Raw genomic sequence first — 17,424 nt, 5'->3', positions numbered from 1 at the left:
AAAGGGGCTCTACAGAAAGCCTGAAGCGAACATCAAGTCTGGTAAAATACTGAAAACCCTTCCTCTGAGGGAGGAAAACGGCAGGGATGTCCACTTTCATCACTTCTGTTCAGTACAACACTCATGTACACTTTCCACCCACAGTAAGGCAAGAAAAGAAATAGAAGGCATAAAGAGTGGGATGGAAGACATAAGACAGTTTATTCACAAACATGATAGTATATGTAGAAAATCCTAAGGAATCTATAAAAAACAACTAGAATAGATATATTTAACAAGGTCACAGGATGCAAGGTAAATATATAAAAATCTATTTCTATATATTAGCAACAAGCAATTGGAAAATGAAATTTAAAAAAATATGTATCACAATAGCATCAAAAAGCATCTAGTACAATGAAAGATGGGTAAGATTTTTTTGCAGAGAAAACTATAAAACATACTTGAGAGAAATTAAGTGAGACCAAATTAAATGAAGGCTACGCCACCTTACTGGATTGGAAGACTCAACGGTACAAAGATGTGGACGTCCCCACTCAGTCTACAGGGTCGACGCAACCCCATTCCAAGTTCCAGCAAACTGGAGAAGGAGGGAGGAGTGTGCAACTGACAAGGTGATGCTAAAATTTACCTAGATATGCAAAATGCCAAGAAGAGCAAAATAGCAGGGTCAAGTTTAAAGAATGACAGTGCAGGAGGAATGGAACTATCGGATATCAAGACTTAAGATAAAGCTACAGAAATTAAGACCCAAGAATAGACCAAAAAAACAATGAAAGAAACGAGTGCAGACACAGATCCACAGATCCACACCTGACTTAAGACAAAGGTGGCAGCATAGGGAAAGAATGGTCTTTTCAAGAAAAGCTGCTGGGTCAACTGGATATAACTATGGGGTGGGGAAGAAATATGACCCCCTCATATAATACATAATAATCAATTGCAGGTAGACTATACATCTATACATGTAATTGGCAATCTGTAATTACTAAAGATTGGAAACAATCCAACATAGATGAACAATAGTATATAAACATAATGGAATACTATACAGAAACGAGAATAAACTACTGTTAAATATGCAGCAGTGGGGTTCTGAGGTTCTGAAGTACAGCATGGTGACTATAGTCCAGAACACGGTACTGCATACTTAAAAGCTGCTGAGAGTAGATCTTAAGCATTCTCATCATAAAAAAAATGTTTATTATGTTAACCATGTGAGGTAATGGACATGTTAATTATCTCGATCTCGTAATCATTCTACAATGCATATGTATATCAAATCAAGATGTTGTACACTTGAATATATACGATTATATTTGTCAATTATTCCTCAATAAAGTTAAAAAATGAATGAAAACATTAAAAAAAACCCATGCAACAATGGGAATGAATTTCACCAATACAATGCTGAGTGACAGAAAAAGGACTGGAACAGAACTAGAATGTCCGTCTCATGAGGGCGGGGATTTTTATCTGTTGCGCTGACTCTGATTCCACTTCCATAGAGTTCAAAAACAAATCCCTGGTGCTGGAAGTGAGGCTAGTGATTCATCAGGCCAGAGGGCTTGTGACCGGCAGGAGGCACAAGGGGGATTCTGAGAAGCCTATAAGGTTATTTCTTGACATGGTTGGCAGGCTGCAATTTTAAACAGAGTAAGGTCAGGGTGGACCTCCCTGAAAAGAAGACCGCTGAGCAAAGGCTTGAGAAGACTTCTAAGTACATCCAGATGGGTCCCTTCTCACCGCCTGCACTGCTAACTCTCTTGCTTGGATTATCGCAGCGGCCTCCTAACCCACTCCACTTATACCCTGTCTTGCTCCCTTGGCAGTCTATCCTTAAAACAGAAGCTGGGGAGACTTCCATTCAAGATAGACGGTTCATGTCACTCTTCTACTCCAAGCCTTACACTCTTGCTCAAAGTAAAAGCCAAAGCCCTTTTGATGGCCTGAAAGGATGCATTCCTCAAATACACTGGCACTTCCTTCCTTCTGCCTAGAACACTCTTCGCCAGACTTCCACATAAGTCACTCCCTATCTCCTTCCTACAACTGCTCAAATGTCACCTCCTCGATCAGGCCAGCCCTGGCCACCCTAATTAAAATTCCAATCCTCTTCTCCACCCCATCCCCACCCCCTAATTCTATTCCCCTGCTTTCTTCTATTTTTCCATAGTAATGGCCACATAATATACTGTAAAATTCACTCATTTGTTTACTGTCTCTCCCTCCCAACTAGAGCATTAGCTACATGAGGACAGGAATTTTTATTTGTTTTGTTTACTGGTGTATCCCTAGTGCCTAGAATGGTCCCTGGCACATAATAAAGCCTCAATGAAAATACAGTGGAATTGAAGAATGAAATTTGGTTCCTTTCCTGAAAGGACTGAATAATAATTGAATGAAGCTCCAGTATTCACGCAGCCCACCTTGGGAAAGGAAAGTGCTTTTGATGAAAGCAGGACCCGCTACAATGATTACACCTAAAATACCCAGCTCTTACATTAAGGGATAGTCCATGGACATCATAACTCTTTTCTCTCCAAGAAAACAAAATCACTATGAACATTTAAGAAGTCTTTTCCTACCTGGCTTGTTTTTCTCAGGAAAACATTTGTCCATCAAACCTGCAATATTTTCTCTATATCTGTTAAAAATTAAAGAATAAGTCATTGTTTGAAGCTTGATGCCACAGAAAGTCATTAATGTTTAATAACAGTAAATAGCACATTGAGCAGCATTGTGCTACATCCTAAACATGCTTACAGACATTCTTCTAAAGTAAACTGAAACAAAAACCAAAGAATCTTACTGTTTAAGAGTACTTTCTTATTTCTACATTACTATCCAATAAAACTATAGTTCTCGTCAAGAAATTCTGACTAAAAAACACTTGCCTTATCGCGATTTTGCCCAAAATAAATTATTATGTTTTCTTTTACCTAATTTTGGAATCTCTAACGTAGTTAGGATCTTTCAAATTATCCTCCCAAGGAAGATGCCCACTGAGCCACTGGATCATGCAGTATCCAAGTATTTCCAAGTCACCACGTCGCGACGGGGCTATGCACACAAAAGAGGCAGCTTAGGAATACTGACATCATTTTTAAGTATATATAAAGCAATAAGGTAAAACAGTCAACTTTATAGTCTTGTTTGTCATCATAAAATTCTGACTGCATTTAATAAAAGCATTGAATATCGAGCAATATAAAAGAAATAATTTACCTCCAACTAATAATTTACTTTAAAATCCAAGCTGGCAAACTCTAGAGTTTCAAACTGAGACTACTAGTCTAGGAAATAAATTATAAAACAATGACACATTTAACATTGCCCTTGGAAAACTTAAAGATATTAAAAACGCTAAAAGCTATTAAGAGGCCCACAGAACTAGGAGTTTTAGCTCCTCCGCGTGTTGGGCACAGAAAAAAGAAACGAATGCTGAGGAAACAGCCTAACCTAATAGGTGACAAAATAAAAGTTTACCTGTTACAAAGTTGTAGCTACATAAGAAACTTCCACAATTTTAGGGGGAAAAAACCCTAACATTCTGATTAAGCTAAATAAAACCAAAAAAGACCTTTGCTGCAGCTGACTGAACTACCTTCTCACCTAAGACCTTGGTAATCTTTGAAGGGTGGGAGGAAGACGGCAAGAGAACACAGTGGCCCTGTTACAGAACTGCAGGAGTCTAACTTGTCCCTTCTTTCTCCAGTTTCTTCGATTCTTATTCATTTATCTACTTATTTATTTATGCAGAATTAAGAATCGTGTAGGAATTCAGCTGAAAACATTAGCAGTGTATTTCTTATTTCTTGTTCAAGTGCTGCTGACATACCCACACCATTGTGCGCATCGATGCTGGTGAATTCAATAGTGCCATCATGACATCTTTTGGGGTCTTCTTTGTATTCTTTGTGAATTCCTTCTGGGCAATACCGATAAGCAAGGCCATAATCTACCAAGTACACCTATAAATGTCCAAGCACCAAGACACAGTAAAGCCCAAATGACTGCACATACTCCCCTTTAAAGCCCTGAAACAAAATACTGTCATTTGAGGGTGACATACCACAGCACCCAAACGAGTTAGATCCAATATGCAAAGAACAGCAAATACTTAATTCTCAAAGACTTGATTCATTTATTTAACAGGGTTAAATGACCATGTAGCTATAGTCCAGATAATATCATCTGACTTTATATACTTTGCAGACAAGTATGTGTCATGCTTGCAAGTAATCTTGTCTTCAACTTGAGCAAAGATTGTAAACCTCATACTTTTTCTTACAGTCTAAACCAAAATTAACCACAGAATAAACCATCAATACTTGTTGCAAAACAATTGCCACATACCAAGTATAAGACTGCAAACACATAATACATTAGTTATCTTCTATTCCTCTGTGTCTTCACTTATGAAATCATCAAATATCAATTCACTCCACAAAAACATTTCATAAATTATAATAATGATCTGAAAAACGTTTAGATAAGGCTCTTACCTACATTTACATATTATATATCAAAGTCAAATCTTTATAATTAAAACTAAATTTTAATACTGTATACAGACATACCTGTGGGCACATACATGTGGGTCTGATTAGCATACAAAGCTAATAAATTTGGTTTTCTTCTATTCCATAGCCATATATTACATCTCTAATTCTGGGTAACTGACTCAGAAATGTATGCATTTGGTCACAAGAGGGAACTGAAGTAGAAATATAGGGACGGATCTAGCACACACATCTAGTAATAGAAAAATAATCCCATCCAAAGCATACGCCCAAAGGATAACATAGCTGCAAAAAAATTTCCGTATAAATAAAAGGCAGCATGTTTTAGTCAACTGCAAACTGAAATAAACTGCATTTTTATTTATTATATTGTACAAGTCCAGTCTACTTGAATTAATGGAATCCTTATCCTTCAGGTTCTTAGCTATGCTTTGTTTGTCTTCTTGTTTTTAACCTAAAAACATCTAAAACCAACATGTCTGGAAATTCTGTGACCACCTTTACAATTTTTCCATTAGCATGCTATAGTATAGCATCTTTCTTCCGTCGCACGTATACAGATCTCTTACAGCCACCATAACGGAACGGGGAAGGGGAAGCAAACATCCAACATGAGAGAAAAAGAAAAGGGAGCCAAAGAAAAGGAAAAACTACACAAGAGGAAGTTAATGATAGGCTTGAGAAAAAGAAGAACCAAGTATGGAGGATCGACATAAAAACACTTAAAATGTTTAAATACTCCTTTCTTATACAAGATCAAGTAAGAAAAGAGAATACACATGGAACAGATTAAGTACAGTGGCCTAACTATGAGTGCCAACTAAACCTTACTTTTATCAAAATCATGGAAACAGCTTGAAGAAAATTGTATAAATCCCTTCACTCCAACTAAACTGACCCAAATAAAGGTATAATAGTATTAGTTTTTCCCCGTTCCTTAAAAAGTAAAAATTACTGAGGGCATGTAAATGTAATAAACTAAACAAATGCACATTTGGATTCCAAACACTAAGGGCATACAAATTTAGACAGCTAAGATATTTCTGTAAACCAACTGATTTGAATAATCAACATGTTAAAGACCAAATTTTCCAAGTAACAGAACACTTACATTTGATGGATTTCTTGAACAAAAGAAATAAAAAAAATGACAAAGCAGACAAGCAAACATAATTCATTGGTGCACTATATAATTTTAAGCTTCCACCCCCAAATAGCTATTTGAAATTCATTTTGTATCACGAGCACTTCTCCTGAATATTATTTAGGGAAAAATAGCCAACTTGATAAAGTGCCAACAAATCGCATCAAAAATGGAGAATGTTAACTAGATAAAAGTGTCAAGAAGAAATATTATTATTACCATATCTACTACAAAAAGTAAAACTTCTGCATGGGTTCAAAAGTTCAAAGCAACCATATCTGTTTTCAAACAACAGGTTTCAAATGGTAGGAATTAAGTTATAAAGCTACCTGGTCAGGATTCTTGTGGCTCAGAAGAAGATTTGAGGCCTTGATATCTCCATGTACATACTCGTGCTCATGAATATATTCCAGAATATCCAGCTACAAAAGTATCATATAGAATAAATCAATGCAGTACCTAACACCAACCAGCAGAGGACCGAGCTTCAACACAACTACTAGCCTTTACTGGATTAAAAACAAGAATGTAGCTCACATACAATTCTTAAGCTTAGCTGCAAGACAGTTTTCCGAGAAAACCTTTTCGCATTTGCTTCATATATTTTCTGAAGGTCACTCCCAAAGCGATCCATTATCATAAACCTGTAACTAAAGACAAACAAGAGAAATCAATGAACAAAATATAATTCAGGAAAACCTACTTCACAATGAGTGCTAAAAGTAAGATTTGTAATTTTTTTTGCTGAGGAAGATTCGCCCTGAGCTAACATCTGAGCCAATCTTCCTCTATTTTGTATGTGGGTTACTGCCACAGCACAACTGCCAACAAGTGGTGTAGGTCCACACCCAGGAACCAAACCTGGGCCACCAAAGCGGAGTGCACCAAACTTAACCACTAGGCCACGGGGCTGGCCCCTAAAAAGTAATTTTTTCAAGGCAGTGTTTATAAGAAAGTTGAACGAAAGAAAAGAAAAGGAAAACATTTGAAACAATTTCTTCAGACCAGAAATCTCAAGAGTCGAGAGTCCTTTCCTGTTGTGCATTTTACCTTGAGGGCCTCCTCCTCGTCTTAGTAGGCAAGGTCCACAGAGAGAACCCAACAGATTCATTCACAGTAAAGACAAAACTCTCTGAGTAAGATTGACATCACTGATTTTTCATAGAGCTAATTTGTTTCTGGATATTAGCTTCCTGCCTGTGACTGTTTTTCTCAATTTTTAAGGCACATGTTAGCAGTGTTAACATTCTGTTAAAATCAAGACTGTCAAGAAATGCTGTAACAATAGCTAATTTCAATAAAACTGCTTAAATTGTGTAAAAGGATTGTACACTAAATACTCAACAGACAAGATTTGAGGGAAGAACAAATATCCTAGAAAAATGTGAAGACTTTTGGTTTTGCCACAAAACAAGTATATCACCTTGGCCAAGTCCCTTCCTTCTTTGGGCCCCAGTTTCCATAGGCATCAAACGAGAAAGTGGGGCTGCATGCTTTCTAAGGTCTTTCCCAGCACTGAAGTTCTAAGATTCAATAACCACTCGTCCTATTTCGGGGTGCACTGAAAAGCATCACCTGGCTGCAGTGACACGGTTCATCTTTTGCTCGGAAGACCGCTTTTATCTTTGTAAAGTTTTCCAGATTCTCACTTGTCTAGTTTAATCACTCAAAACAACACTATACTCAAAATATACCAAGATATCTTCCAATGTGGGTAAGATTAATAATCATCGTAACAAGAGCCAGCAGTCTAGGAAGCTTAGGCACGAGCACGGGACTACTCTAAGCGCTGTGGATGAATCAGTGCACTTGGCGCACGTCACCCTTACGAGGTGGGTGCTCCTATGAGCCCCATTTTACAGCAGAAGAAAACTGATGATTTGTAATTTGTCCTCTAGCAAACGGTGGCCGTGCTTTCAACCACTCCACTAAAAGTACTGAAATAACAAACATCTGTAGGACACAAAAATCCCCTTCTATGTTGTAGGCTTCTAAGATAAAAAACAATATGACAAGTTCAATAGGAAAGGAAGAGCTAACATTACAAGACAACATGCCAGATGAAAAGTTCAGGTTTCTATTCATTTCCAACTGGAAGAGAATTAGAGATCATCTCGCCTAAACATCTTTTAATAAATAAAATAATTAATGTCTACAGAGGTAAAGTGATTTGTCCAAAGTTAACACAATTAGTCAGTGGCAAAACGTATTTATTTATGTAAGATTTTCCAACACCCTGACCTCTAAGATAATAAAGAGAGAACGATAATTTTTACTTCCTGATTTCCTTTGTACAACAGGTTTTGAAAGGTTAAGGGATGAGACCAAGGACACGTGTACATGTTTGTTTTCACAAATAAGTGATGTGTGTAATTATTACAAACTAATACATGGGTAACAAAAATACCACCTCTGTTGACAGTCTGAAAGAGGGCTTAATTCAACGTGCAATCTATTAACACATCACACTATGTGGATCTTTGTTTTCATTCATAGATCCCTCCACCACTTCTCTAAACAATCCCTTAATTGCCTCACCATTTCTAAACTATACACATCAACTGAAGCACGATTTTGTACATTGCATAGAAATTCATACCACATTCTTCCACAAGGATATTTCTACCACTGAGTAGTAAAAGGAAAGTTATTTCTAAGTAACTCTTCTAAAGCAAAACCATCAACGTCTACTTTCCTGGGGACTAACATTTTTACAATCCTTACTGTTCTAAGTACTATATATATTATTTCAAATGAGTCACAGGGAAAAGTAAGGATTTCTGGCACGGGAGAAAGACTAGAAGGAAAATCTTACTTCCTATTTCTCTACTTTTGTAAGAACTAAAATGATTATTTTTAAGAGCTTTAACCTACGAAGTAAATCAATACCGCACAGGTGATTAACACTCCCTTTTAGAAGGAGACACTCCTACAACTCCATGTTACAGAAGAAACAGGCTGAGAGGTAAGTCACCAGTAGGAAGTGGTGAGCTCAGATATAACCCAAGTGTGTCTGGTTCCGGAGTCCCTGCACTTATAGCATCCTCTGGTCCACGAAGCGGAGCTCTCTCCTGCCCACTCCCATCAGACAGCTCAGAGAGTCAACCCGATCCCCACCATCTCTCCAGGCCCTGAGCACTTCACAGGAGCAACACACACAAGCCCTGTTCAACTGGCTCTGTGATTTTATCACAAAATAGGTGATAAGAATGTAAAAGGAAAAATGTGCTATGACAGTGTTGACAACTTTAAGAAAAGTCACAAATCCCAAACAAAAAAATGAATAAATAAAACCAATAATGATGATAATAATGCTGACTGCAACTAACATTTACTGAGCATGTACTATGTGCCAGAAAATCCCCCTTATGATTTACATGTTTCCATTTCATCTTCACAATAGCTCCATAAAGTAAATGTTATTACCCTCACCTTACAGGTGAGGAAAGACGAGACACTGAAAGTGACTAGCCCAGGACCACATCTGACAGAGTCGAGTGTAAACCAGCTCAGTGAGGTTTAGGTTTTACTGTGATATACTTTAGTTGTTTAAAAAAAAAAAAAGAACTTCAAGTTTATACTGAAATTCTGGAACAAGGGACAAAACCCAGTTATTCCAAGTCTAAAGTGCTCTAGCCTCAGCCACATTTCTCCTCCACTTATTTCTACAAAACGTGGTTTGACAGTGTACGGTTTCTTAGGAACACAACTACTGTGCACCGGAGTACACTCGAACTGCCTCTGCTTTCCAGCAAGTCATCTGTAAAGGTTTTCCCTTCCCAAGTCCCTTCCAGATGGGCCCCAAGTCACCACATAAACCAATTCTCAAATGCCACTTTCACCAGCATGTCAATGGCCCTTGTTCAGAGCGTGGACTAGCTTCTGACTACCCACTACACTTCGGTTTCAAAATGCTCTTTCCTCCCCAGTCTTCATTACCTGCCTCAGTCTCTTTCTCCAAGTTTATTTCCTCTTCTCTCTCACATGCATGCCCTCTTCCTTTATTAAAGAAAAATGGCCAAAAGCCCACACAGCAGGCCAGAGCCTATCCTGCCCCATGTTCATGTGACTCTCCCATTTGAGAGGCTATTCCTCCTTATCAATGATTTTCTAAACCAGTAGTTCTTAACATTTAAGGGATTAAAGTCCCCTTCGAGAGTAAAAGCTAACACTTACATATATTTTACATATATTCTAACAGCTTTCTGTTTAATCCCTCTTGTTAAGTGGGTCTGTTCCTCTATTTCACAGACAAGGAAACTGAAGCAAAAAGGGGTAACTTACCCGCTCACACACATTTTAAGGGACAAAGCATAGATTTGAAAGCAAGCAGTCTGGCTATAGAATTCTTGCACTTAACTTAATTAATCCTTGCTCTATACCATTTCTCCAGAAAATTGCATAAAAACTACAGAAACTTGTCCCAGCAAAACCAAAGATAACAAAATGTCATATATCATTTCAGGAAGTTCCAACATTCCCTAAGAGATGCATGGATTCCAGGATAAGAACGTCCATGTTGTTTGGTTCCCCGTCCAACAACTACCTCTCCGCTCCATCTTTTCTAACAGAGCAACGATTCGGCATAGGCGTTCCATCCTCTTCCAGATGGCCATGTGCTTCACCATGCTCATCACTGTGATCACTTTGCCTCTGCCATGACTGGTGTAAGAATGAGCACTAGTAAAACTCTGACCAAGAAAACATGAGAGGAAGTCTGCCATGAGACTCCTGGGAAAGGTTTCCTTGCCAGGAAAGTGAAACTCACAAGAAGCAATACCATTTTCCTCTGTTGGGCACCTAGAAATGGGGCAGCCACCTTGAGACCATACAATGGAGAATTAATAGAGAACAAAGCCAAGATGAGGGCAAATGGGCAAGAAAAAGGAGTCTGGGCCCTTGATGATTACTCAAGAGAGCTGAGTCAAAGCTTTCCTTTACTTGCAGCTGAAAGCATCCTTACCAATCCCCCCTAGTTCCAAACTAAATCTACTCTCCAAACCTCAGCTACCAGCCTTACTCCATTCATTCATTCATTTATTCATGCAAATATTTTAAAAGTGTCAATTACGCATCAAAGTATTGGAGGTTTTCTCCAACTCAACTATGTCAACAATATTCTCTCCATTCTCTCAACTCCTAGGACATATGAGTCAGAATCACACAGTTTAGCACCTAACTGTTCTCTAATTGTTTGATGCATGTTTGTTTTTTCATAAAGAGCAGGACTCTACAGTGAGCAGATTATATATCTAACATGAAAAAAACGAACTGAAACCTGAAGGGCTCCTTTTTACATAAACGACATAGAGTTGTTTGTTTGTTTGCTTGTTTATTTTTAACGGCAAAAACACCCTTCGGGGCACGTTTAGCTTTGCTCCCACTTGTCAGCTGGGTTCCAGTCAGTTGCTGCTGCTCTGTACAAGTCCTCCAGACCGGAGACAGCATCTATTCACCTCTGTCAAACACACCCCACACAGCCCAGATCCAGGCCTAGCAGTGTTGCGCTCAGTAAATAATCCTTGACTAAAAAACTCAACAGTGAAGGCTCAGAAGGGGAGAAGAAAAACAAAACATGCATATTTTTACCTTTTTCCATTTTTCTCATGTAGACCAGACCCCCAATACTTAGGAACACCCAGGTACTTCAGTTTACGGGTACGGATCCATTTCTGAACTGTAAGTTAAAACACATGTTTGTAATTCGAATTTTGTTATACATAAGAAAGTTTTTTTTAAAAATCATTAAGAACAAAATGTACTTATACATGCATTAAGATTTCACTTTTATTCATAAAAAAGGAAGTGAATAGTACATTATAAACAACAAATGAAAAGTACTTTACAATCAAAATATTTTTATTAACCCACAAAATTTTGTTATCCTGCCCTAAACGTTGTCTTTTAAATGAAAAATCTACAAAAAATATTTTTAAAAAAATCAAATCACAGTACTGCAGCTGCAATTAATATCTCTATTTCACAGAAAGACTTATCTTTTACTCCAATCTACAAGGTTTTTACTCATTCTAAAAGTCGTCAGCTAGGAAATCAAACTCTAGGAGAGACGGAAGACTTCCTTGAGAAATTGCCACGCCTGATACCATCCCACTGGGGGACTCCTGGGATCCTGGGAGTGCAGAGGAGAGGAGGGGACGGCAGAAAGGACCATGGTAGCTAGAAGAGGTCCTGCTCTCTCCCTTGATAGTCTCTTCTGTATCATTACTTATGGCATCCCCCCACATCATGTTCTCCAGAATTTAGAAAAATCCTCAAAAAGATTTGGAGATCCTTGAGCCACACCCATGGATTAGGGTTAAGTCTCAATTTCTAACAATATTTCCTGAATCATATATCATTTATTGACTTTATTCTATATATCAATATAGGTGAAATCTTATAACAAATTCATTAAGAGATCAGAATTCTGTCATACAAATCTCATTTAAATGGAATTTATTTATAAAGTAAGAAATAACAAAGCATTATAATATAAGATCCAATGCTCCAGTCTTGGGTTAAACAAAACAAAACAAACAGTGGTCATTTTAAAAGTATAAACACATGTATTATATTTCTTACTTTGCTCTGGTTTGGCAGCTCGCTGGTAGAACTTTAATTCAGTAAAAAGAGGTCCATTGTCACTGGGTTCCTTAAAAGATAAGCATTAATTAACACTAGCAGTAGTTAAAACTAGAGTTATTTTCAGTGAATCCTCAAAAAAGACTAACATATCAATTTTTCTTTCCAATTTTTTCAAACAAAAAAAATTCAAATCAATTTTTCCAAACAATGTAATTTTGTTACTTAAGTTTCTAACTGATGTAAGATTTAGATTGAACCAAGACTGACGTTTAAGTCAATTGCTTTAGAAATGTTTTAGACATTCTCAGAACAGTCTGTTATATTTCTTTCAAGCTCCACTTCTGTAAGTGATAAACTAGAAAATCAGACATACAGCTCAGGCTTTGCAGAAGTTTAAGAAAAATCTTTAAACTTATTTTCATTTTTATTAAGCTCTCTCTTAAGCAAAAATCAGCAACCATGTTAACTGTTTCACCAAGGGGCTACAGATATTTCTGAGATTTAATAAAATTTCAATATCTGCTTTAACCAATTAATGGAAAATCCCACTCTTTCCCTGGTTTTCATTACAGTTAGATCTAGTTTATCAGGACTGGCAGAAACTAACCTTACCACAAACAAGAATATTCTGGAACTCCAGAGTGGGGAAGCACTGTCCATTTAACTGCATCCTTTCCTTTCTGACACTGATTCCCATGTTTTTCAAACTAAGGAGCCATACAATTTACTTCCCACAGGATAATTTAAAGACAGGAGGAAAATGGAGTTCTATGACAGTTGTTTTCCACCAACTTTACCGGACTATGTTTGTTTCACATTTTAAGAGATATTAATAGTTAAAATTATTTGTAAAGAGGCATATACTCACAAAAAGGTATCTGACAAACAAGGGACATTAGCCTGTCGGGGGTTTGCCCTGTCAAACAAACACGGAAGGGTGGGAAAGATATTATAATTTTGTGGACTTTTTATATAGTAAACTTTTCCTCATTAAAACTGGTTTGTATTGATTTAATGTTTGTGTTGGTATTATCTTGTTTATTGAGAGTCTGAGAAAAATTGTGAAAAGCAGTGAAAACTTCAAATGAAGAAGCGAACATTTCCAAACAAATTTTAGGATGGCTTTTCTTTTAGGAAGTATGGGAAGAAAGTTATTTTGGACAGAATATCTGTGTCGCTGGAGTTCAAGGGTCGGTAGAGCATTAGGAGAAGTGATAAATGAGGCCCACTACGTTAACTGAGAGAAAACTTGTGAAAAGATGAAGTTTTCAACTACTGGAGATGACTTTTACAAATACTTAAAATATGTTCACTTTTGTTCATTCAAGACATCCTCCCTGTCATAAAAGCTAATTTTGCTCCTTGAGGTTTAAATAAAGCCACTCCATACATACAGTTTTAACACCTCACATTTCTTGTAATTCAGAAAAACAGGGATCCCCTGTTAAAGTACTTACAGGAAGACTGATTAGCCCACCTGCAAAGCGTCAGGCAGGACCTGGTTAAGAACGAGCACTCAACATCAAACGGGCAACACAGACAACACTTGGAGCAGAACCTGAACGTAAGCTTGCCTTATTGGTGACAGTTAAGTCTACTTTTCAGCCCAACCTTGGAAGAGAATGGTACACAACGGTTTGGCATGTGGTCGCCTCTTAAGAAGCAGAAACTAAACAATATACTAAGGTCTAAGTGCCACATCCGTAATTTGTGGACTCAGTATCTCAAGTTTCACCATAACCTGTGACTCCTGCCCAGCAATGGTAGCTAGACAGACACCTGTGAATGTTCAGAGCTTGTGGCTGAGAACAGGCCTTCAGCAGGAGTAAAAGACTCAGTGTAAGAAATGAAGAAAGAAACAGAAATTGAAGAGAAGGAATTTTGGTAAAGTTACTCTCCAAAGGCTAACCTGTAGAAGAGCTCATTAATATAATTCAGGTTTGAAAGAGGTTTTCCTAAGACAAATTCTGGCTTATTACCATCAGTATAAAATTCTGATTTATTCAGTTTCAACCTATGTCATATCAACTTTAATTTTCAAGCTTTCCTTCAGGCAATAATTTATTAAACTCATAATAATGAGACTCAACCTATATAAGTCAGGCTATTATAATGAAAGCCCTACTGCAATGAAGGCTCTTTGAGCTCATTTCATATTTTTTCTAATCCAGAAAGATTCCATTATAACAAAATAAAGGAGCTACTTCCTTGGCATTGCACTCTAGCCAAAGCTAGCTATTTCTGCTGAAGAAAATACCTTAACTCATAACTAAAATTTTATTAACATATTTCAAATCTAAAATACTTTGCCAACTCTATAATAGCCAAGATTTAGAAAAGAAATTGGGACTGACATTTTAACTAGAATATCACTAAACGTTTCTTTAAGACTTCTAAGTGTCAAAATGAAGATGACAACAGAAAAAAAATTAAAATGTGATATATTTCAATGGCACCATCTAAAAGCAACTGGCTGCCATTTAAAAATGAAGCTGTATAAAGTTTCTCCTTCCTACCAAAAAATTATGATATATGAATTGAAAATTCAGGTCACTTCTCATAACATCAGTAAGGGAAAGTAAACATCAGTCTGCAAACTTCTTTCCAGGGAACTTCAAAATACAGATTTATATCACTTCATACTGGGAAGTGACCACCATGTAAAGAACTGTTAGGATATAAGACTGAAAAGCCTGACTTCCACCTCCAGTTCTGCTAATAGCTCACTGACATGACTGCAAAGGGTGAGTGTCATTGGAAACACGAATTCACTACAAAGTCTGTTAACAAGAAAATGCAAAAGAGAATTTTTTCTCCTTGTATTATCCAACCTACTATTCTCAATTACCATTTCTCTCTGTACATTTACTTTCCTGACATAAAATATAGATAGTGTCTCCCAGCTATCTAGAGGCAGACTATACAAGTTTACCATCTCTGGTGACCCAGCACCACAACTCCAAGACTGTTTCCTTAAGTCAATAAGGATCAAGGTCCTAAACAAAACCAGACACCGTCATTTGGTAGAAGAGAGAATGTATTTAGTGTGTACCTAAACATCTGTCTTGAATATGTGTGTCTTAACTCCATTTCAAGGCCAAATGTAAGAAATTTGTGGGTTAACTATTTGGAGCTCTTTCATTGAGCAGATATGCATATTAGCAGCCACCAAACCTTCTGCCAAATCTTCTACATTACAGCAGCACGTACCTGCACGGCTTTATTGAATAAAAAGATCCCCAGATAAAGATGGACATGGGCACGCACACATGATTCCACTGAAAATACTCAAGGTGCTCTGGGTGCCAGACTCTGTCAGTGGTTCTCAACCCCGATGCACGAAAGAATCCCCTGGGGAGCTTTACTTACCATAGCAATGCCTAGGCCCTGCACCCAGAGATTCTGACAACTGGGGCTGAGAACCACTGTTTGAGTTGGTATGCTATTACATTAATTATTACACTATTAAGTATAACTTCACACTAAAAATCAATTTGCCTTTGATTATTTCTTAAATAACATTTGCTGAGCTTTTTCTCTAAAAATAGAATATGTGCTCATTTTAGAAAATTTGGAAATATTTTGATATATTTTCTTCACACAAATAGCTATTTCATAAAATTATCTCCATATTATACATAGTTTTGTATCTTGCCTTTTTTTTTTTTTTTTTTTTTTTGGTGAGGAAGATTGGCCCCGAGCTAACACCTGTTGCCAATCTTCCTCTTTTTGTTTGAGGAAGATTGTCACTGAGCTAACATCTGTTGCCAATCCTCCTCTATTTTGTATGAAGGATGCCATCACAGCATGGCTTGATAAGCAGTGTGTAGGTCTGTGCCGGGGATCCAAACCTGCAAACCCTGGGCTACCAAAGCAGAGCACGTGAACTTAACCACCACGCCACCAGCCAGCCCTTCTCGCTTTTTTTTCCAATAATGAATTATGAAATTTCCCCAAAGAGTAGTAGTAGTTCTTTGAAAACATGAATTTAATTGTTTTTTAAAGATTGGCACCTGAGCTAACATATGTCGCCAATCTTTTTTTTTAAGATTTTATTTTTCCTTTTTCTCCCAAAGTGCCCCCGTACAGAGTTGCATATTTTTAGCTGAGGGTCCTTCTAGTTGTGGCATCTGGGATGCCGCCTCAGCATGGCCTGACGAGTGGTGCCATGTCCATGACCAGGATCCGAACTGGTGAAACCCTGGGCCGCCAAAGTGGAGCGTGCGCACTTAACCACTTGCCATGGGACCAGCCCCAAAAGGAGCTCCTTTTTTTTTTTCCCTGCATTTTCTCCCCAAATCCTCCCAGTACATAGCTGTATATTTTAGTTGTGGGTCCTTCTAGTTGCGGCATGTGGAACACTGCCTCACCATGACCTAGTGAGCAGTGCCATGTTGGCGCCCAGGATCCAAACCAGCAAAACCCTGGGCCCCAGAAGCGGAGCACGTGAACTTAACCACTCGGCCACGGGGCCAGCCCTGTTGCCAATCTTCTTTTTTTTCCTTCTTCTTCTTCTTCTTCTCTCCAAAACCCCCTAATACATAGTTGTATATTCTAGTTATAAGTGCCTCTGGGTGTGCTATTTGGGACGCCCACTCAGCATGGTTTGATGAGCGGTGCCATGTCCGCACCCAGGATCCGATGAACCATTTCAAGTTTTAACATTATAAAGCTCTGAGAATAAAAGATGCAGAATAGTAATGGACAGAGCTATGGCAGAGCATACCACAAGTGAAGGCAAATTATGAATGGGCCTACTGTGAAATGCACAGACAAGAGATGCAAGTGTGTGGTATCGAGAAGTTAACACGTGGTGGGGAATTATGGCTAAAAAGGTTCCAAAAGAATAGGCATTTAAGGGCGGTGTACAGAAAATAAACTTTAAAACAAGGTTCTTATCATCAAATAACTTAAAACCTACTTAGGGAGATAAACACATAAAAAACTAAAAATAACTGGTAGCATGAGAAGGATATTAGCATGTGAAATTGTAAAATAAAAAGCAATAGAATGAGTGCTACAGGAGTTTAAAGGAGTTCCGAAAAGACAGGTATCAGGGAAGAAAGAAGCAAAGAATAGTTACTAAAAGCTCCCTCAGAGAGGAAAGTCAATAACACAGTTTTGTTTATGGCATTCTTCCAGGATCACAGACAAACTATGACACTGAAA

The 17,424-nt window shown here is 37.8% G+C and overlaps 1 protein-coding gene across 4 annotated transcripts in view; it reads right to left on the bottom strand.

Annotated features, from left to right (window-relative positions):
- VRK1 (VRK serine/threonine kinase 1) overlaps nt 1-17,424 on the bottom strand; it is an 80,865-nt gene that overhangs the window by 21,158 nt on the left and 42,283 nt on the right. For all 4 annotated transcript variants that reach the window (XM_046647782.1, XM_046647784.1, XM_046647783.1 and 1 more), the window contains exons 4-10: nt 12,253-12,322; nt 11,260-11,347; nt 6,212-6,320; nt 6,000-6,092; nt 3,842-3,974; nt 2,943-3,063; nt 2,589-2,647 (exon numbers count right to left, since the gene is read on the bottom strand). In XM_046647782.1, the coding sequence (XP_046503738.1) occupies nt 2,589-2,647; nt 2,943-3,063; nt 3,842-3,974; nt 6,000-6,092; nt 6,212-6,320; nt 11,260-11,347; nt 12,253-12,322 (673 nt within the window). The remainder of the gene's footprint in view (nt 1-2,588; nt 2,648-2,942; nt 3,064-3,841; nt 3,975-5,999; nt 6,093-6,211; nt 6,321-11,259; nt 11,348-12,252; nt 12,323-17,424) is intronic.

Source organism: Equus quagga, chromosome 20, assembly GCF_021613505.1.
Source record: "Equus quagga isolate Etosha38 chromosome 20, UCLA_HA_Equagga_1.0, whole genome shotgun sequence".
Lineage (NCBI taxonomy): Eukaryota > Metazoa > Chordata > Mammalia > Perissodactyla > Equidae > Equus > Equus quagga.
The sequence above is the reverse complement of the archived record's forward strand: the minus strand, read 5'-3'. Positions and strand labels throughout refer to the sequence as shown.